The sequence below is a fragment of the Enoplosus armatus genome, chromosome 21 (assembly GCF_043641665.1).
Source record: "Enoplosus armatus isolate fEnoArm2 chromosome 21, fEnoArm2.hap1, whole genome shotgun sequence".
Classification (NCBI taxonomy): Eukaryota; Metazoa; Chordata; class Actinopteri; order Centrarchiformes; family Enoplosidae; genus Enoplosus; species Enoplosus armatus.
The window spans coordinates 9409962-9430654 of record NC_092200.1 but is presented as its reverse complement, the minus strand read 5'-3'; the positions used below and the strand labels follow the sequence as shown (position 1 = coordinate 9430654).

At 44.0% G+C, this 20693-nt stretch overlaps 2 protein-coding genes across 3 annotated transcripts; one reads left to right on the top strand and one right to left on the bottom strand.

Moving 5' to 3' along the window:
• Positions 1–997: 997 nt before the first annotated feature.
• cdk8 (cyclin dependent kinase 8) lies at positions 998–12568 on the bottom strand. Of its 2 annotated transcripts, none has more exons than XM_070927941.1 (13): positions 12260–12568; positions 8454–8529; positions 7881–7991; positions 5425–5565; positions 4720–4777; positions 4496–4627; positions 4238–4381; positions 3362–3431; positions 3097–3169; positions 2813–2910; positions 2557–2635; positions 2221–2379; positions 998–2061 (listed from the first exon to the last, which is right to left on the bottom strand). In XM_070927941.1, exons 1-13 carry the CDS (start codon positions 12385–12387, stop codon positions 1936–1938), a joined length of 1395 nt encoding a protein of 464 aa, XP_070784042.1. In that variant the 5' UTR covers positions 12388–12568; the 3' UTR covers positions 998–1935. The 2 variants fall into 2 exon arrangements, with proteins under 2 accessions (XP_070784042.1, XP_070784043.1); XM_070927942.1 differs by having other exon boundaries at positions 2221–2376.
• Positions 12569–14059: 1491 nt separating this feature from the next.
• On the top strand, positions 14060–20113 carry rnf6 (ring finger protein (C3H2C3 type) 6). Its single transcript, XM_070928077.1, has 4 exons — positions 14060–14079; positions 15161–15368; positions 15544–15666; positions 16382–20113. The coding sequence occupies exons 2-4, from the start codon at positions 15227–15229 to the stop codon at positions 18235–18237; spliced, it is 2121 nt and encodes a 706-aa protein (XP_070784178.1). The 5' UTR covers positions 14060–14079; positions 15161–15226; the 3' UTR covers positions 18238–20113.
• Positions 20114–20693: the final 580 nt, after the last annotated feature.

Sequence of the window (20693 nt, the reverse complement as noted above, 5' to 3'; positions counted from 1 at the left end):
TAAATAACGAGTAATAGCAGAACATTGCGAGCTAGAGAGGTTTTTAGGGGGTTAGTAACATGTTTCAGGCAATGATGCTGAGAATGAGCTGGGGTAGTATTGTATAACCGACTGATATAGCTGGGCCAGCATCCTGCAGGAAGAGGTTCAGTGAGAGGACTTGCTATACTTAGATCTGTGCTTTACTCTCCCAGGTGTGTTAGTAGACAAAAACAGTCTGGGGGAGATGTCAGTCATCAAAGCAGGGAAAGGGAGCAGAGACTAGTCTTTAGACTGTAGACTGGGTTTAGTCCACTGGAAAGGGAGTTTTCATTATTGAAAATGCAGTTCTATTCTAGGACAAGGGGGAAGCCACGGCCTGCATTTGTTATACAGCTGTCAGTTTAACATATATAATTGATTTAGCCATGAATACCAAAGCCCACATGCATGTGACAACATAATAAAGTGGGGGAGTTTAGAAAGATGTTGGCATACTTACTTTATATGATTAAAAATGCAGTATTTGTAGGTTTTGAATCGGACTTCACGTTGTGCTATGGGAATTGTTTTTCACTATTTTATACTATATACTATTTTTATAGACCAAATGATGAATTGATTAATGCAGCCCCATTTCATATAGTAAATTTCTTAAAGTGGACATTTAGCTTAAAGTCAAAAATCAATCAAAGGGTTATTATAAGTACAGGACAACTGTTTAGAAAATTGAAAAATTACTAGTTGTGAGCTTTCTGTGACACTGGGACACAACCGCAAAGATAGATATCAGCTTTAAAAATTGATTCTTCCAGCAATTTTATACGCATTTCCTGGCAGATGACATTTGTATGAATTCTTGAGAAATAGTCCGCAGCACTAGCTTTGTGAAATACAAATGGCAAAAGAAATGAAAGATAAAAGATGTCATTGAAAAGGTGCAAAGGGTGAATACTTACTTTAGTTTGCATCAGTCATCAGGTGTGTGCACATACACACTGCCAAAATAGCAACAATATTAATGTTTCCACTTTTATTGTCAGGATACTTGCTTCATGTAAAATATTTCAATACAATACAGTACAATGCATGTTCCATCTGCCATCCTCCATGCGATTGGTTGGTTTTGTCATCATGTTGTAAGGCTTGCCCACAGCATACAGCAGCCGAACTCAGCAAGCTGCTTTGCCACTCTTACCATCAAAACAAAACCATGAAAACAGATTAAATTATAAACTACTAAAATCTTTTTTTCTCATCTTTTTTTGTCCTTTCTGAAAATCCTCAACGCCACAGCTGCGGGGGGCTCCACATCCTCCCAGCATGGTTCACAGCAGCTCAGTTCAGTCCTCAGCTGAGGCCCTCAGAGGGCCACACACACACACACACACAAAATAGACAGACAGACAGAGGAGGACAGTCGGACAGGGTATCTGTCACCGCTGGCAGTCACATAGCAGCTTACAGTCTCATCCAAGCTTCAACGGGAAGAGAGTAGGGCGTAAGTGGAGGTGTGGAGACAGGTGGAGTAGAACAGGGGAGGAGATGACACAACAGATTAACATGTGTCCCCCCCAAACCAAGCCATCTTCTCTTGGCTGGTATGATCACGTCTGAGGAACGGAAACGGGTTGGATTTGACCATAGTATCGATTCTTCTCATCCTCCTGCCTTGTGTTTCACCCATCAGGTTTCGCTCTATAGCAGTGTTTCTAATACTGGGGTTATGGTGTGTTATTTTGAGGAAGTGTAGATTGTTGTCATTATGACCTAACAGGCTGCTGCAGACAAGGTGCCCTCTGTGGGGTGGGGGGGTGGGGGGTAGGGGGGGTTTGTTGCCTTGGACATCCCCACATCCCTCAGTACATTCGTTCAGGTGGGCATGGTGAGGGCTGTGTATGCGTGAATATGTGTATATGTGTGTGTGTATAGGTATGCGTGTGTGGGAGGGGTGTCTCAGTAGCGGTGGGTCTGGTGGGAGTACTGGGGCGGCTGTTGGGAGGTAGAGGAGTATCCCATGCTGCTTTGGGGCAGTGATGTGCTTGGTCCAGGGTTCTGGTAGGCAGCATGTGGATTGGAGCGCTGCAGGGAGGAAGAAAACAAGAAGATATTCATGAAATCCTATCAACCACACTCTTTGGTTTGGCCTCAAAACTTTGCCTCACTCTTTATGTTAGTGCCCTCTTGGTTTACAGGTTAATTTGGAGGTTTTGACATTAGACACAGACAAGAGAGACCTACCTGGTAGTCTGAGGTCATGATGAGGCCACCTGAGGTAGTGGTGGGCGGGACAACTCGCACTTTCTTCAGAGGCGGGCCCTGGGCGTGGCTGTTGTCAGGGTTACCAGTGTGCCCTGCCCCATTCGTGTGGTTGTTTCCCTGTTGCTGCTGCTGGTTCTTCTAATAGTTAAAAAAAAAAAGACAATTGTGTCAGTTTCAGTTTTTATAATGTGTACATTGTTAGTGCAGAAACTATATGATGTTCAGCCCTGTATTTACTACCTCTTTGCAATGTCTCTTTATATATTCATGCTGAACGACTTCAGTGAGAAAGTATGTGGCACATGCATTTCTTACTTTGTCTGCCTTGTCCTCTGGTTCCTCCTCTGTCAGGAACTCCCTCTTGGGGTAAGGAATCTGGCAGCCTGCAAACACACTGGAGAAAATACGCAGAGAGGCTTGTCAACTTCAAACATTTATTCCCATGACTCTGAGCTAATTAGCTAAGGGACCTGTTCAATGTGTCCCTAAGTCATGTGACTCAAGCTAAAGAGTAGCATAAGATAAACTGGAAAGAGACTGTATGTATGTGTCTGTGTGTGCTGTGACTCACTCAGAGGTGGGCAGGGGCTCCTCCAAAAAGTAGGGGTCCTGCATGGCCTGCTCCGATGTGATTCTACGGATGGGGTCCATGGTCAGCAGCTTCTGCAGCTTTAACATTGCACATAATGTCAAACCATTGATAGAAAGGGCATAATGACAAAGCATACTTAATTTGTCACAGAAAACCAAACTATAACTGGATGGTTGTCATGGATTTGCATTCATAATAGTACTAATATCTATAAATTATGCAGATTACATGCACTCGCCCCAGTACAGAGGATTTTAACTCACCAAGTGGAATGCTTTGCTGTCTGGTTTGACTTTATGTTTTTCCATGTACTTTATAAGGCTGCAGTTTGTGTATCTGTGAAAGAGAAGGAGCAAATTATATCAATATCATGCCTTCAGTGCAATTACCCCATACAAGAAAGCTATTACATGGTTAAGTAAGAATTTTGAACAACACTCAAAAGTGTATTTTTGCCAGCAGACATTGTGCTCTAACTTTGTTTCTGATGTTTAAGAAAACTGGGACAGTGGTGCTCTGCAGACTCACGTGTTCCTTCTGAAGTCTTTCATCAGCGTGGAGTGTTCTGGCATCTTTTTGATGTCCTCCCAGTCTTTATCTATCAAATGAGGGAAAGACAGGATTACACCATGCCACACCCTCCCTCCCTTCAAGAACAGATTATTTAGGCTGTAGGGTCTGGATTAGAATCTTTTTTAGAGCGCAAATGCTCTTGATTTCCGCACAACAACCCCTTGCTACAAGTTAACAAGAGCATATTGAGCTTTGGTTTTGACTTTTTCTTGTATAACTGAAAATGACTTGCTCGTCTGTAGGTGTTTATACATTCTCATCAATCATCTCTAAGCTTTTCAATAAAAACCTCCATAACTTTAATTGCAAACATTGCAAAAGGCTTATCAAAGCTGCCCCGATGCAACATTTGTAAGGCTTGGTTTCCTGCAGAATCAAAACAAAATCCATCAGACAGACTGGTGGTGAGTTACACAACCAGAGCAGCAGAGATGGTAGAAGGAAGAAAAAAAAGATCAGAGGCAGCTTAAGTGAACTGGAAAATATAGGCCCAAATGTAGCCCTGCAAGTAAAAGTTTCTCTGTTTGCAACTTGGCATCATCTATCGTGTCAGTGGATTGATGTTCAGGGCCCACAGACCACATTACTGCCTCAAGAAAAAGGAGCAAGAAAAAACCAAGGAAATAATCTGCCTCTGGAACAGAAAATGCTTATCTTTCCACAATATTTTTCCACTGAAAAGGCAACACCGCAGCTGTGGCACTTTGGTATAATAGCAGCTGAACAGCATTAATTAACAAGTAATACATCCTCTTTTGAAGCAATTTGGTACATCATTAAGAAATCAGTATGTATTCACTGATTTAAAATGGAGCAGCACTGGATTCTCACCAGCAGGGAAGCCCATGACGTTAAAGATGCGGTCCAGTTGGTCGTGGTGGTAAGGGTTACTGGTCTTGATGTCCTCCTGGCGACAGTGGAATATGGGCTCAGATGTCAGCAGCTCCGCAAAGATGCAGCCAATCGCCCAGATGTCTGAAATAAAAGCAGGGTACACACTAACTTAAGCTGTCACTAAAGTCAGTGCTGGTTTCACATGTTCACACATGGGGAAGCTGACACAGACGGATGGTGTTGCACAATTCTGACCAATGGCTTTGGTGTAGTGCCGAGCCCCTAGCAGTAGTTCGGGTGCTCTGTACCAAAAGGTGACCACCACAGGGTCGAGATCGGCTAAAGGCTTCAGCGGTGAATTGAAGAGACGGGCAAACCCCATGTCCGCTGCAGGATAGACATATATATTATTAGACACATAGTCAGTGAAGTAATAGCAAACTTAAACAATACATTTACAAAGGAGACATTATACATACCAATCTTTACTCTACCCCTCTCTGGCCCTTCCCCCATCACTAAAATGTTAGCTGGTTTCTGAGGGGGGGGCAAGAGAAAAGCACACAATTGTAAACATGTTTCCACAATTCAAATATTTCAAAAAATAACAAACAAATTAACTGAGATTCATTCAGACCAGTTTGGCCCAGTTGCTGATCTACAGTCCTGTATATGGTGTGTAATCAAAACTCTTTGTTGCTGCCCTCTAGTGGACAAATAAACCCACTGCATCCCATTTAATTTTGTCAGTCAGTGGATTTGAATGGCAGATCGTTTGGCATTCAAATCAAACAGTTACAATCTGTGGACAAATTAGACTACTCTGAGAGCATTTTTAAAGTTCTTATTTTACAGAACCAATTGCAACATTAGAAAACTTGTAAGTTTCCTTCAGATCACAAAATTAAAATTCAGCTTTATGTAATTACCTTCCAAAACAATTCTAACATAGAATATTGTAGAACATGTGTATTCAGGCGAACAAGGTTGACGTAAACCTGTTTATGAATCATTAATCTACATACAAAAAAACGAGCCAAAACTAAACACATGCAGATTGACACAGCCTTGCATGCCTTAGACTTGATTCTCTGCCCAATAACAATCTTTCAATCTCTCGTCAACTTTGTTTTCCCTTCTACCTAAATACCCCCCCCCCCCACTTCCTTCCCCAATCCTCTTACAAGGTCTCTGTGGAGGACCCAGTTGGCATGGAGGTAATGGATGCCATCCAGGATCTGGTAGAGCAGAGACTTGACCATTCCTCTAGGCAGCTGAAGTGGCTTCTTGTTGGCCTTGGAGGCTCTGTGGAACTTAATAATGTGCTACAGAAAGACAAGATAATAGTAATTGCGGCGTGTGCGCACATGATGACTGAAATCCATCATTTTGTGTGCTTTTCTACGTTTGAGTGGTCACAAATGTAAGTTTATGGGCTGATGTTTGTGGCAAGAGTTTCCATTTCCTTGGGAGGGGAATGTGAATGCTGCAGCTTTGTGTCAGAAAATGGCATTTTAACTCAGTTCTGATATCACGCCAACTGTAATGCAGCAGAGGTTTGACTACCAAATGTTGAATACTTCTTGGTGTATGTGTGCGTTTTCATGAGACTTTGCAGTGCACGATTAGCACCATTTTGAGCCTCCTTCCTTACAACTGGCTGATGGTGAATGTGAGTGTATATGCATCAGCTCTATGAGTAATGCAGCTCTACAAGGAATTTGCTTTCAGTGCAGCGAGCTCAATTCAACAATGTCAGTAACAACAAACATAGGCAGATATCAAGATCACAGAAGACACAATGACTAGCACAACAGTCAATATTCACAGATTGTCACGGGACAAAATCCACAGACAATATTTACAAGATTAGTACAGGAGTTTTAAGTGCAAGTATATTTGTGGTGCGAGGGGTCAGAGATTTCCTCTTTCGATTATGTGTTTATGATATAGTGATTCAACTGATGGGAGGGGAGAACCAATAATCCTGGATGATTTATTGACTATGTGCTGCAGGTTTTGACTGTCCATGCTGCCGTACCAAATTGTTAAGGATGAGGTGAATATGCTCTCAATGATGGCTGTGTAAAACTGAAGGTTTTAAAAAAGGGAAATGTTCACATACATGCAAAAGACCAACAGAAGGCATATAAATATATAAATAAAAGTGTGCATACAGTGGATTCAGACAATATTCAGACGACTTCACTTTTTTAACATTTTGTCATATTGCAGCCGTACGCTGAAATCATTTAAATTCATTATTTCGCTGCACAATCTGTGCTCAATACCCCATAATGACAAAGCAAGACATTTTTGCAAATGCTCAGGTGCATTTATCTTGATCATCTTTGAGATGTTTCTTCACCTTCATTGGGGTCCACCTGTGTTAAATTCAATTGATTGGACATGATTTGGAAAGGTACACACCTCACTGCTGACATACAGTGCATCCGGAAAGTATTCACGGCGCTTCACTTTTTCCACATTTTGTTATGTTACACCCTTATTCCAAAATGGATTAAATTAATTTTTTTCCTCAAAATTCTACACACAACACCCCATAATGACAATGTGAAAAAAGTTTTTTTGAAATTTTTGCAAATTTATTAAAAATAAAAAACCTGAGAAATCACATGTACATAAGTATTCACAGCCTTTGCTCAATACTTTGATTTCCTGTTTGGAAATAGAAGAAACTTCCAGAAGGACAACCATCACTGCAACACTCCACCGATCTGGGCTTTATGGCAGAGTGGCCAGACAGAATCCTCTCCTCAGTGAAAGACACATGAAGGCCCACTTGGAGTTGGCAAAAAACCCTAAGGGACTGTCAGACTGTCAGAAACAAGATTCTCTGGTCTGATGAAACCAAGATTCTGAGCGTCTGGAGGAATCCAGGCACTGCTCATCACCCCTGCAATTCCATCCCAGTTTTTCAGCGGCAGAGAGGACTGGTCAGGGTTGAGTACAGAGAAATCCTGAATGAAAACCTGGTCCAGAGTGCTCAGGACCTCAGACTGGGCCAAAGGTTCACCTTCCAACAGGACAATGACCCTAAGCACACAGCCAAGACAACGCACAGATGGCTTAGGGACCACTCTGTGATCCCTAAGCCACCTGTGCCACCTGTCCACTCAAGAACTCTGTCAGCCCACTCAAGGACTCTGTCAGTCCTTGAGTGGCCCAGCCAGAGCCCAGACTTGAACCCAGCCAAAACATCTCTGGAGGAAGTGGAAAATTGCAGTCCACCAACAGCCCCCTCCAACATGACTGAGATTAAGAGGATCTGCAGAGAAGAAGGCAGAAAATCCCCAAATCCAGGTGTACAAAGCTTGTTGCGTCATAGCCAAGAAGACTTGAGGCTGTAATCGCTGCCAAAGGTGCTTCAACTAAGTACTGAGTTAAGGGTCTGAATACTTTCTGAATGCACTGTATGGCGCACATACATGGGTAGGAATCTGCAGTGTTTGTGCATATGTGTTGGTCTAATAAAAAAAATTATAAAATTTCAATTATACAGAAAATATCCACATGCATTCCCACTCATATTGGTATATTCAGTAGACAAGGTTGCAATATGTTTGATAAATTGTGCCATGCAGCTCCAGTGTGTGTTGAGTGTGTGTGCGCATTTTACCCAGAGATCATGTTCGGCGTAGTCAAAGAGCAGCCATACTTTACGGTCTGCGTGTGACAGGAAAACCTTCTGCAGTGAGATGACATTGGGGTGCTTCAGCTCCCGCAGCAGCTGCAATACACACACCCATTCAGAGGACCGACCACACACTCTCATGGCAGAAATCATGAATAACAAATAGCCAATTTGTATTAATGCATGTATTAGCTGCTAAAGGCGAGACATTTACTGTGCTGATTACCACAAATTACAAAAACAGGGGGTGGACGCAATATCACCTGTTCAACTAAATGTAATACAATCAAAACAACTTGCAACAAATAACATTTTTAAGTGTAGGATGTTTGAGGTAATTTATTGAGGGCATAGTTTAGATTAATGATATTGTGTATAAGCAAAGCACGAATGTCTGTTTTCTAATTTGTTCTAGCTCTTGTGTTTTATGTCTGTTGCTTACTTAACAAAAGCTACTTTGTGAAGGTGATTCAGACATTACATAAACCACCTAGGAATGGCATGAGGGTGTTAAACAGAGACCAAACAAAGGGACAGAGTAAGCCAAGCAGTTCTTACTGCAATCTCTCTGCAGGCTGACATGGAGATGCCAGTGCCTTCAATCTGCTTGAGGGCGTAGTCCTTATCATCCTTCCTACAAACAGAGAGAGGCAGAGCAACATCAACACCAGACCAGACTGTGGGCCCCCTGAGAACTGTCTGCACAGAAACATAAAGGGGGGCACTTGGCAGCTGGCACAGGGACTCTGACAAGAGGCCGAGTTGCATTACCTCCAGATTTGTGTAATCAAGCTCACCTCTGAGGCTCAAAACAATAGAGGGGGAGAGGAAACAGGCCCAGTCTGGCAGCTGGCAAGGGACAAACAGAGCACTGGGACTGGCTCTCACTCCAATGAATCGGGTATAACCCCTCCCTCCCCCTGGCCTAAATCATCTCATAAACCCATGCTTTGTGGCTCCTCAGGCCTCATCCAACTGCTGCAGCACAAATTAGCTCAGAATCAGAATCAGAATCAGAATCAGAAACTGTTTATTGCCAAGTAACATACATTACAAGGAATTTGCTGTGGTCTGAAGGTGCTATTGTTTTGATAACAAATAAGTAGAATATAAAAGCTAAAATAACAATAAGAATAAAAATAAAAATAAGATAAGATAAATAACAAACAGTGCAGTGACCAGAATAAAGTAAAGTAAAGTGTCCAGATAAAGTGTCCAGTAGGGGGTGAGTGCGTTAATGTAACGCAGTGGGGACAGGGGTGATGTACGTTAATATAACGTATAGCTTGCGGTAGTGTTCGGGGGGGTGTCAGTGAGAGTTTGTCAGGTTGACTGCAGAGGGGAAGAAACTGTTTTTGTGGCGGGAGGTTTTGGTCCTGATGGACCGCAGCCTCCTGCCAGAGGGGAGGGGGTCGAACAGATGGTGTCCGGGGTGGGAGGGGTCGGCAGCGATCTTCCCTGCTCTCCTCAGGGTCCTGGAGGAGTACAGGTCCTGAAGAGATGGGAGGTTGCAGCCGATCACCCTCTCTGCAGAGCGAATGATACGCTGCAGTCTGCGTCTGTCCTTGGTGGAGGCAGCAGCGTACCAGACGGTGATGGAGGAGGTGAGGATGGACTCAATGATGGCGGTGTAGAAGTGAACCAGCATTGTTTGTGGCAGGTTAAACTTCCTCAGCTGCCTCAGGAAGTACATCCTCTGTTGGGCTTTCTTGATGAGGGAGCTGATGTTCAGCTCCCACCGGAGGTCCTGGCTGATGATGGAGCCCAGGAAACGGAAGGACTCCACAGTGTCCACTGGAGAGTCACACAGGGTGATGGGGACGGGTGGGGCTGCGCTCTTCCTAAAGTCAACAACCATCTCCACTGTCTTTGAAGCGTTAAGCTCCAGGTTGTTGCTGTTGCACCAGGTCACCAGGTGGTCAATCTCCCACCTGTAGGCAGACTCATCCTCTCCAGAGATGAGTCCGATGAGGGTGGTGTCGTCCGCGAACTTCAGGAGTTTGACGGACTGGTGACTGGAGGTGCAGCTGTTGGTGTACAGGGAGAAGAGTAGTGGAGAAAGAACGCAGCCTTGAGGGGAGCCGGTGCTGATCGTCCGCGAGTCTGAGACGTGTTTCCCCAGCTTCACGTGCTGCTTCCTGTCAGACAGGAAATCTGTGATCCACCTGCAGGTGGGGTCAGGCACGTTGAGCTGGGAGAGCTTGTCCTGAAGAAGAGCCGGGACGATGGTGTTGAAGGCAGAGCTGAAGTCCACAAACAGGATCCTGGCATAGGATCCTGCGGAGTCCAGGTGCTGGAGGATGAAGTGTAGAGCCAGGTTGACGGCGTCGTCTACAGACCTGTTGGCTCTGTAGGCGAACTGCAGGGGGTCCAGCAGAGAGTCTGTGATGGATTTGAGGTGGGACAGGACCAGGCGTTCAAATGATTTCATGACCACAGAGGTCAGGGCGACGGGTCTGTAGTCATTTAATCCTGTGGGCCCTGGTTTTTTGGGGACGGGGATGATGGTGGAGGCCTTGAAGCAGGCTGGCACGTGGCATGTCTCCAGTGAGGTGTTGAAGATGTCCGTGAACACCGGAGACAGCTGATCGGCGCAGCGCTTCAGGCAGGATGGGGAGATGGAGTCTGGTCCAGCAGCTTTACGCGGGTTTTGTCTCTTGAAGAGCCTGTTCACATCTCTTTCAAGGACAGACAGAGGTGTCGATGCTGGAGGAGTGGGGGGCGCTGTGGGGGGCAGCTGTGGTGGTAGGAGGTGTGAGAGTTCAGCCCCAGGTGTGATGAGGGGGTTGGGGCTGTTGGGCTGGAGCTGGTGGGTGATGGTGTGGGGGATGGTGTCAGGACTGTCCCATTGTCTTTCAAAGCGACAGTAGAAGTCGTTGAGGCTGTTGGCGAGGCGTCGGTCGTTAGCAGAGTTGGGGGCTCTTGGCTTGTAGTTGGTGATCTGCCTGAGCCCCCTCCACACAGAAGCAGAGTCGTTGGAGGAGAACTGGTTTTGTAGTCTCTCTGAGTACAGTCGTTTAGCTTCCCTCACCGCCTTGCTAAACTTGTACTTGGCTTCCTTAAACTCCGCTCTGTTGCCACTCTTAAACGCCTCTTCCTTTTCCAACCTCAGCTGTCGCAGTCTTGCTGTGAACCAGGGTTTGTCGTTGTTGTAACTCACCCTGGTCCGAGTTGGTACGCAGCAGTCCTCACAGAAGCTGATATATGAAGTCACAGCCTCTGTGTACTCATCCAGACTGTTGGTAGCAGTCCTGAAAACATCCCAGTCAGTACAGTCCAAACACGCCTTCAGGTCCTCTGCAGCTTCACAGCCTCACAGAATCTCATAAACAGCATCCTCCTAAAGTGAACACAAACATCTTTAAACACTTTAGGGTTCCTTTGTGTGGTTCCGGCTGCCAGTATGCCCGGGCTGTGATAATGGGCCCAGTATGGGCCTAGTAGCTCAAGCTGCCTTCAGCTCTCCCCAGCTCCGATCCAGAAATGTTACATGGGTTGCATTAGAAACAGTTTGAAAAAGGGAAATAAACAAAAGGTTTAGAAAGAAGGTGGGTGGCAAACCTGGTGTCTGAAAGGTGCTGACCATGAACCACCGTGTCTATGGTTCTAGTCCAGCCAGGGACCTTTGTTGCATGTCATTACCCATCTTTCCCTCCCCTTATTTCATGTCATCTCTCCAATACTGACTTAAAGGCAAAAATGCTAAAAAGTACTTAAAAAGGGAATGAAGGTGGGCTGAGGGTAAAAAGTAAAAGAGGAGAAAAAAGGGAATGAAAGCATCAAAAATGTTAGATTATAGATTATTACATACACCACTAGACACAAATTAAACATTTTAACCATTCACAAAGCCTTCTGGGTGATGGCAAAATTAATTTAAGTTACTGTAGAGATATTTACTTTGCATATGATAAAAGCAATCCCCCTCCCCTAAAAAGAGGGCCACTGAGACCATTAACAAGTGCTTGCACATGCACCTGCTGTATCCTACATTCACCACATCACCTGCAAAGGCTCTTAATTTTGCTAAATAAGATAATGCCTACTGTTGAGCAACAACACAGGACAGAAATAGGCGCCTCAGAAATGTTTGAACAAAAACAACACAACAAAGGCAAGCCACAATCACAATGCTAAACCATATGTCAGTGCTATTACAGCCGTCACTAAGCCTCATCAGCATCCTGACAGCCTTTCACATCGTTTCTCTACATAATCGACAACAGCATGCCTCTTCTGCCAGTGGCACACGATTACAGCCTTGAAGGGGAAAGAAATGAGAGAAGAAATTTAGATGTATTTGGGAGAGGGAGGGGGCTGGCGAAGGGTTCCCTGGCTAGAGGCCTTGCTGGTCATCAACTCACCCATCTTTTCTCTTCGCCTTGTATACATGACCGTAGGTGCCTCTTCCCACTTTGCATCCTTCGTACTCAAACAGGTCCTCGACACGCTCTCGTTCGCCGGTCAGCTTCACTTTAAAATCATAGTCCATTTTCACCACTGTTTGGGCTAAATGTATCCGCTCCTTCCTTTTTTAAAGCGTCGCTTGGGAGGCAACTAGGCTACTCCGACGAGCTCGGTTTGGTTATTCGGCTAGTTGCCTTCCCCAGCGTGGCCCTTTCTTCCTTCAGCCCAGCTTCCACATCGAGTTTTCGGGTCAATTTGTTTGTACCGGAGGGGATGCGCGGTGCTCGGAGATAATCCAGGTGGCAAACGAGCCCGAGATATATTCCTTTCTCTTGTTGCTGCGTTTCTCTCAGCCGGTATCTGCTCCAAAGAGACGCACTTCACTCGGCAACGACGGCGTATTCGCGCACGGCACTGTCGTAAAATGTCGTGAAGACAGCCCTGCAGCAGAGAAAGAGCCAGAGAAAGACAGATTACACCACGTGGAAATTAATTCTCGTAAAAATTAGAGCTGATGTATTCATAACAAGCATATAATGAAAGAAATACCCATTTGCCATAGTTTTGCATATTTCAATACTATAATACAGGCACAAAAAGATATATCTGCATGTCATATTTTTGTCTATAACATCAGTATAACAGAAAATATGAATTAAAGCGAATACAACATAATACCTACAGGTATGCTACTGATTAGAAACATTTATGAGAAAAGGCAAGTTTATTTGCATCTTTCAAGCACAGATGCAATTCAAAGTGCTTTATGGGGCACTACAACAACATTTAAAATCCAATATAGGTCAAAATATGAATTAATTTAAATGAAAAGGGATAATATATAATTAAATAGAGAGTTAAATTGCTGTTATAAGTAGCCAAATAAAAGTGCAGAGGATAAACTAATCAAACAAAGGTAGAAAAAAACAGCAGAGTTTTTTATTTATATTTGAAAGTGGCTATAGCTGAAGCACATAGGTTACAAATTACCACAAAATATGATGAACTTAAGGAATTTTATTGTAACATTGCTGTGGTTGATATCAATCTACCCACTACCACTGACTCACTTACCAGTATGCTGGAGTATTATTATATAATGATTTTTCTTTTGGAAATATTTAATGATAGAATGGCCAAATTGTATATGGTGATGCTCTGATGAAAGCCTATAACTACAGACACTGTATAATACAATATAATGCTGCTAAACCGAGTTATATATATGAGTTATATATTGAAATGCCACTGCATCATTACTTCATGTTAGAGGTCACTTGCAAGACTGTCTTAAGATGTTGTTTCAGACATGAACTCATCAGTTTGGGTGGTAAAGAACTTAAATCCTTTACTAATGGAAAAGTAGCAATACGACAATGGAAAATATTGAATTAAAAGTACATGCATTGAAAATGTTAAATAAAAACACTGTTTTAAGAATGTCTTAGTTATTTACGACTTACATAGTCTAAAGATACATTTATGTTGTAGATGGTCTACTATACTCTATACTGTAGCGGCATCATGTTTACAACTGCAGTGAGTAACAACTGCACTAATTCAAGGTATAGTTTGACAAGATTGAATAATAATTTAATTGTACACCTCTTGGACAACAAACTTTGAGCTATGTTTAGCAGATGTTGTGTTCCCTAGGAACCAATGTAGCCAGGGAGTGTTTTTGACGGACGGTGTATTGTAACACCACTGGTCCCATCTTGGTTCGAGAGAGAAGGAAGAGTAAAGCAAACCGTCCATATTACCGCTGCTTTGTCAGGTAGTAAATTCCTTTTAATGTCATTGTCATCTCTTATAAAACCATGCTAAGGTTAAGTGTTAAGTTCCGTCTACATTAATTGCTTCATAAAACTGTTTGTCAGATTTATATCTGAAGAGTCAATCAGCTCGCTGGCGAGTCAGCTAACACTTGTGTCGACGGACTGCTATTCGCTAACGTTAGATGTGCTAATTGCTAGCGCTCGGTTAGCAACTAAAGCGTTGCGCATTCAAAATGACACTTCACATTCTTGAATTGGCCACAAAATTGACTGTTGTGTTTGGGCGTCAACGGAGTTAACTCTTGCCAGGCAGTAACATATTGACTATCTAATTCTGTCAGAGAGCTGACAAGATTCTTTGTCTTTCCTTCTTTGCCCTGCGTTTACATGGAGGAGACCTCCGTTTAGTTTATCGTCGCCCGCCTTTGTAGAGCAGTGATTGGACGCTTGGCGTGTCCGTCATTAACACTAGGCCGGTGATTGGTGGCTAACCAGGATGACAACGCCAGTTTTGTTGCTTTATTCCCCTGCCTTCAACATGGCCTTCCGTAGCTACTGTTGTAACTTGGCTAATATTAGCTCACATGAAAACTACGTTGTAATTAGGATGTCTGTTGGCTATTCCTTACAGTGAATGAATTGAGCATTTATCCACATGTTAAATTAGATGCGGCGCTAGACTTCGGGCTAAACGTTAGCAACGTTAGCAAGATTACTGTAGCCTTACTCAGTATCTTGCTGGTGGAGTCTTTCGATAGAAAATGGATGGCGTTGTCTTAACTGTCGCCCTTGGCTGGAGATTAGTCACTGTAAAGCTAAGGTAATCGAACAACTCTTACTTGCGTTGCATTTTTGCTATTTTCTAACGCAGCCCAGGAAGTGTATGATATATAGCTGAGCAAAACGTTCGTTTCTTTATCTTTCCAAAAGAGAATCAAATAGACATTAGCTTGTTTTGTTCTTAAGCAACATATTGTAATGACATATGAGCATAACCACTTGAACAGTGGAGTTGCAGAGGCCCTATGTGGCTTCAGCCCTTATTTTTTTGAATGCTTAATGTAAAGCTATAGTGTGTAGTTTCAGATCACATTCCACCCCTGACTGACACCCTCATTCATCTGTCTGCCAGCACTTTTCACGGTGATGGACCCTCCTGGTGGGGGAGACGAACGGCGGAGGCAGGCAGAGCGTCTTCGACGGGAGGAGGCATACTATCACTTCATTAATGAATTGAGTGAAGAGGAGTATCGCCTAATGAGAGACGGCAACCTGCTTGGCACCCCTGGTGAGAAGAGATCGCATTGATTGGGATTGCCAATGTAGCCTTACTTCACATATATTCTAAGCATATGAAGCTTACAAAGTACATATTATGTCGCAATGATGTTGATAATCTGCTCTCAGCATAGGAGCAGGTATAGATCTTCTTGACCCACTGCTGCTGTTCATATGTTTCACAGGGGAGGTGACTGCTGAGGAGCTCCGGCAGCGTCTTGATGGAGCAAAAGAGCGCATGTCCTCTCAGCCCCGTACTGAGCAGCGCTTGCAGACTGCTGATTCCGGAGAACAGCAGGGCAGCAGCGGTGAGGGAGAAGAGAGAGGGGCCGGAGGGAGACGAGGGGCAGGTAGGGAAGAGAGGGAGGGACTTGTCTCTATCTGATCTTTCCAAATCTGGCTTTCACTAGTCATGATGCCATATGGCTTGGGTTAAGTCACTACTGATTAACAAGGAAGCCAAAAAACATCACATAACAATATGTTTTAGGACTGGACTTACAAAACACATACTAACATCTTTCATACATTATTTCAGACAAATATAGAATCATCTATTATTTTAGTTTGACATGAGCTTTGGCAAGGTTTAAAGTCGAGATGAATGATGGTTAGTTGAAATTGGTTGGTTCAAGCTTACCTAAACACACGTCATATTTTGCTTTGCAGGAAGAAAACATGATTGGATTTTGATATAAGAATACAAAAACATTTTTTGTGTTTGTTTTTTGACTTATATTGTTGAATAGGTGCACAATATGACCAGGGTGTGATCTATAAGAGTTTCGACTTTAAACAAGGTTGCAACACAGTTCATTTGACTGTGAGTCTGGTTTAGCCTGGCAGTAAATGCAGTAGAAGTGCTAGTCTTGAGTAAGGTATGAAGCACATTGATGCTGTCAGTGTTGAAAGTGGACATTGGGAAACAGCAATCCTTTTTTTTATGGTTTTCCTGTATAAGAGAATAGATTTCGGGGCGAAACATGTTAGTTTACAGTCTTACCCATATTTGTTTTTTTTCAGGGGGCACAGAGCCCGGAGCAGAAACTTCTAATGGTGACTCATTACTGGAGTGGCTGAACACTTTCAGACGCACCGGTAATGCTACTCGTAGTGGGCAGAGTGGCAACCAAACATGGCGCGCTGTCAGCCGGACCAACCCTAACAGCGGAGAATTCCGCTTTAGCCTGGAAATCAACATCAACCATGATCAGCCCGAGCCGGGGGAGCATAATGACACTGCGGACACTGCAGAGCTGCCAGTGACTGCCCCAAACACAACTTCACCCTCTATACGCACCGCTTCCTCTTTCTCCAACCCTCGCCCTCCAACCACGGCAAGGCCAGCCCCATACCCCACCCCCCGCCCAGCCCTCAGTAGGAGGATGCAGACACGGCGTACACGCAGCAGCACTACCACTCTTTTTATGAGCCCCCCTGCACTTCCTGCACCAGTGGCCGCCCCAGCTGCTGCTCCTCAGAGGAGAGGTGCCACTTTGCACTCTTTAGCGCCACCTCCCACTGTTCCCAACCCCCCTCTTGATCAAACTACAACTTCGCAACATCTAGCCCTGAATGCTGAAGTAGAGCAGGGCAGTGATGATATGTCTGCTTCTATAGACTGTCCCCGTGTGTCACCCCAATCTGGGTCTCAGGCCCCAGCAGTGGGACATGAATCACGTGGCAGTAGGACTCGATCACGTGGTCGTGCGCGCAGGGCTGCAGCAGGGGGTGGGGTGTCATCCCGCTTGTCCAGGCGAAGCCGTTCCCCCTTGCACAGAATCCCAGTTGCCAGTACCACTCCACCATCAAGCAGTGGTGTCAGTGGCTCTAGCATCCACACTGTTGAGCCAGGCAGTGGCACAAGCTCTGTTTCCATGGAAACAGGGGAGGCTGTGGCAGAACCTGCAGCTCTTACAGAGCCAGCTGTAGAAACAGGAGAACGCGAGAGTGAATCGCATGTAATAGGAGCAGGAAGTTCAGCAGTGCGACGGCACCCAACCATCATGTTGGACCTGCAGGTGAGAAGGATTCGACCGGGTGAAAACCGCGATCGGGACAGCATCGCCAGCAGAACACGTTCTCGTGCCCGCGTTGCTGAGAATACAGTCACATTTGAAAGTGACAGTGGTGGATTTAGACGCACCATCTCCCGCTCTGAGCGAGCTGGGATCCGCACCTATGTGAGCACTATCCGGATTCCACTGAGGCGCATCAGTGAGACAGGCCTGGGGGAGCCCAACTCCACCGCCCTGCGTTCCATCTTGCGCCAGATCATGACTGGATTTGGGGAGCTGAGCTCCCTAATGGAGACAGAGGCTGATTCTGAAACTGTTGCACCTAGCCACACAGATGCTAGTGCTACAAATAGTAACACCAGCCCAGCCAGTCGTTTACATACAAATGAGAGCACAGCTGGCCAGGTTGGTACAGGTGTGGTAGATCAGGAGAGGGTGGGGCTGGTGGGAAGTGAGGAGGACCAGGGTGGGCAGGCCAGGCTCGGTGGAGCGGTGGTGAGCACCACAGAGGGAAGGGCCACCAGCAGAGACACCAACAACCTGGTAGAAAACGGTACTCTACCCATTCTGCGGCTGGCACACTTCTTCTTGCTCAATGATGAGGAGGATGACGAACACCCTAGGGGCCTGACCAAAGAGCAGATTGACAATCTATCCACACGTACCTATGGTCAGGCCAGCCTGGAGGGGGAGATGGGTCGTGCATGCAGTGTCTGCATCAATGAGTATGCCCAGGGCAACAAGCTGCGTCGCCTTCCCTGCTCCCATGAATTCCACATCCACTGCATTGACCGCTGGCTCTCTGAAAACAACACCTGCCCCATCTGCAGGCAGCCCATACTCGCAGTGCATCACGACTGACCTATTTGCTGACAAACTCAACTATCAAGTTCCTGGCTGGCTGAACTGAGCAGACCCAAGTGGGCTTTGCATGTACATAGCGCTTTCATGGTTTAATTTCTTTGAAAATATCCATTGTGTTGAAGTTGAAGGTTGAACCAAAAGTGCAGAAAAAAGAAACTATAAATGCAGAGAATTAACAAAACTTTATTTTTTTAGACTCTTTGTTTTGAGCAACTTATTGTTTTATTTTTTTCTTCCTGTGACCTGTTTCACTGGTCTCTGTCACAAAGCTTCAGAGGCCCATGTCAATGGATGGCATTAATGCTTAAGGAGCTCCTGTAGCTGCTGCTGACTAGTCTCACTTTAACTCTTTAATGTCTGATAAATGTGACGTCTCTTTGTCACAACTAAAATACACAAATCACTTCTAGACTTGATTTATTCAGTATAAGCTGTAAATAACTCACCACTGCTTGTATTTAAGGGTTTTGAAGCAAGACGCTCCTCCCAGGCCATCTGTTTAGAATGGAAGCAGGAAACCTTCGGGGTTTTTTTACATTCACCATTTTAAAGCTTCGACATCCATTTTAAAGTGTCCCTTTACAGTTAGAGATGTATGACTTATTGGGATGTGTATGAGCTATGTATTTAATTTTGAAATAAGTTTTATTCTGTACGTCTAGTAGTATTTGTTTGTTAAGCCCTCTCCATACACTTGTTCCATATAATTGCAATACAGAATTCATCCATAAGTCACCCACTAAACTCAGCCACTTTGAAATCATTAACATTACCATATGAGCAGCACAATTGAAATGAAATGCAGAAGGCATGTGATAATCAGGAATTCAAAGTTGTAATTTAGTATGAATTGTGCAATATGGAGAGAAAAGACAGTATTGTTTGATTTGCTGTTCATTGTTGTTTACATTGTAATGCCTGATTATCATCTCCACTTAAAAACAAAGTCTTGTTTACCCTGAAATCAATGTTTCCTGTTGCTGTTTCGGATCCATACCTGACAGATACCCCTGGTATCTGTGTCATGAAGTTATATTGAGTAGTTAGCCCGATGCATCTGCTGAGTAAAAACCTGGAACCTGGAACATGGAATTAAAAAAAAAAAGATTTTCTAGAGTTTATACAGGTTGTCCACTTAACTCTGAAATCCTTCTTCATGAGAGCTCTGCCTCCAAAGCTACATTTTCTGCTAATAAGAATCCGTTAACAACACAACTTGCAGTGCAATGGTTGCAGCCTATTTAAGTTCCAGTACCAGTGCAACACCTGAATGATGCAGTGTTAGTAATATGATATTCCTGTACGCTCTTTATGGTTTGTTTTTACATTACATGCACAGATATTGGCATTTCTAGTGTAGCATAGGTGGATTATTTAGCTGAACCACCTAGTCAGTGTGTTGCCACCAGGGTCACTTTGTACATCAACAACAGTACACAGGAGCTACAACATGTCTGCAGTTAACATGTCACTAATAAAACTGCAGGAATGATGCAGTATAATATGTCAATGTATGAGAGTCGGGTAAGTGTGTATGGTTTAATTGTGTGTGCATGTGAGTGTGTGTGGGTGCTGAAGGAAAGGTCCAGTGTCCTGTAAACCTGGTTCTCAGAAGGCTTCTGTTCAGCTAGTGTCCACTGCAGAGACTTGGAGAAGGTTGTGGCCACTCAGTTCAGAAGTGAATATTTATTCTGTTCCTATTTAATAAGATGGAAATCAACTTTTGAAATATGAATATGTATTATGTTACAATGTGATGAGAGTAAATGAAACCGTTAAGATAAACATGTTACTATGTAATAAAATGAAGATATGGGTTTTCTTCTCTGCTCCTTAACAATGGAATAAAATGCAGCTTTGTTATGCCTGGAAATCTGGTGTATGTGGGTATGTGCGTGTGTGTTTTTGTGTGCGCACGCGCCATTGTACGAAGAGAACGCCGTGAGCGTGTAGTTTCGAGCGACAGGTGTCAACGGCCGCCCTAACGACCAACAAGCTGTTTGTGTAGCCATATTGTGGCTAAAATATGTGCTTTGAACAAACCAATCACATGAATGTACAGAGAGGAAGTGGATTTTGCGGCAGAAGTGATTATAAAAGTTTCTGTGAACGTCTTGGTAGGTTTATATCGCCGTAAAACTGTCGCTGTTGGGGTGAGTGTTGGCTAACGTTAAATACTCAGAATGGTAGAACAACACTACAACGCACCCTCCATTCAATACTCAGCACCTTGTATGACCACTAGCTAGCGTGTATTTTCTGGTCGAGCCATATTTCAGTCTCTTAAAGCAAATTATTGAATAAAAACGAATACAAAAATTTTCCAAAACTCAAATTCTTCCACTCACGCTTAATTGCATTAATATATTGGCAAATTGATAAAATAACTTTCCTAAAAATAGTCTTAATAATAACCTTAGTTGTAGTTAAATCTTAGATTTTGCATCCAGAGG

What these genes read in the sequence shown, in the direction of transcription:
- cdk8 (XM_070927941.1), bottom strand. Translation starts at nt 12,387, where the DNA reads ATGGACTATGATTTTAAAGTGAAGCTGACCGGCGAACGAGAGCGTGTC. An exon ending in GAGGGGTAGAGTAAAGATTG is followed by an intron (nt 4,628 to 4,719) that starts GTATGTATAATG and finishes TCTATCCTGCAG; the next exon opens with CGGACATGGGGTTTGCCCGT. An exon ending in AAAGACTTCAGAAGGAACAC is followed by an intron (nt 3,170 to 3,361) that starts GTGAGTCTGCAG and finishes TCTCTTTCACAG; the next exon opens with ATACACAAACTGCAGCCTTA.
- rnf6 (XM_070928077.1), top strand. Translation starts at nt 15,227, where the DNA reads ATGGACCCTCCTGGTGGGGGAGACGAACGGCGGAGGCAGGCAGAGCGT. An exon ending in CAACCTGCTTGGCACCCCTG is followed by an intron (nt 15,369 to 15,543) that starts GTGAGAAGAGAT and finishes TATGTTTCACAG; the next exon opens with GGGAGGTGACTGCTGAGGAG. An exon ending in AGAACAGCAGGGCAGCAGCG is followed by an intron (nt 15,667 to 16,381) that starts GTGAGGGAGAAG and finishes GTTTTTTTTCAG; the next exon opens with GGGGCACAGAGCCCGGAGCA.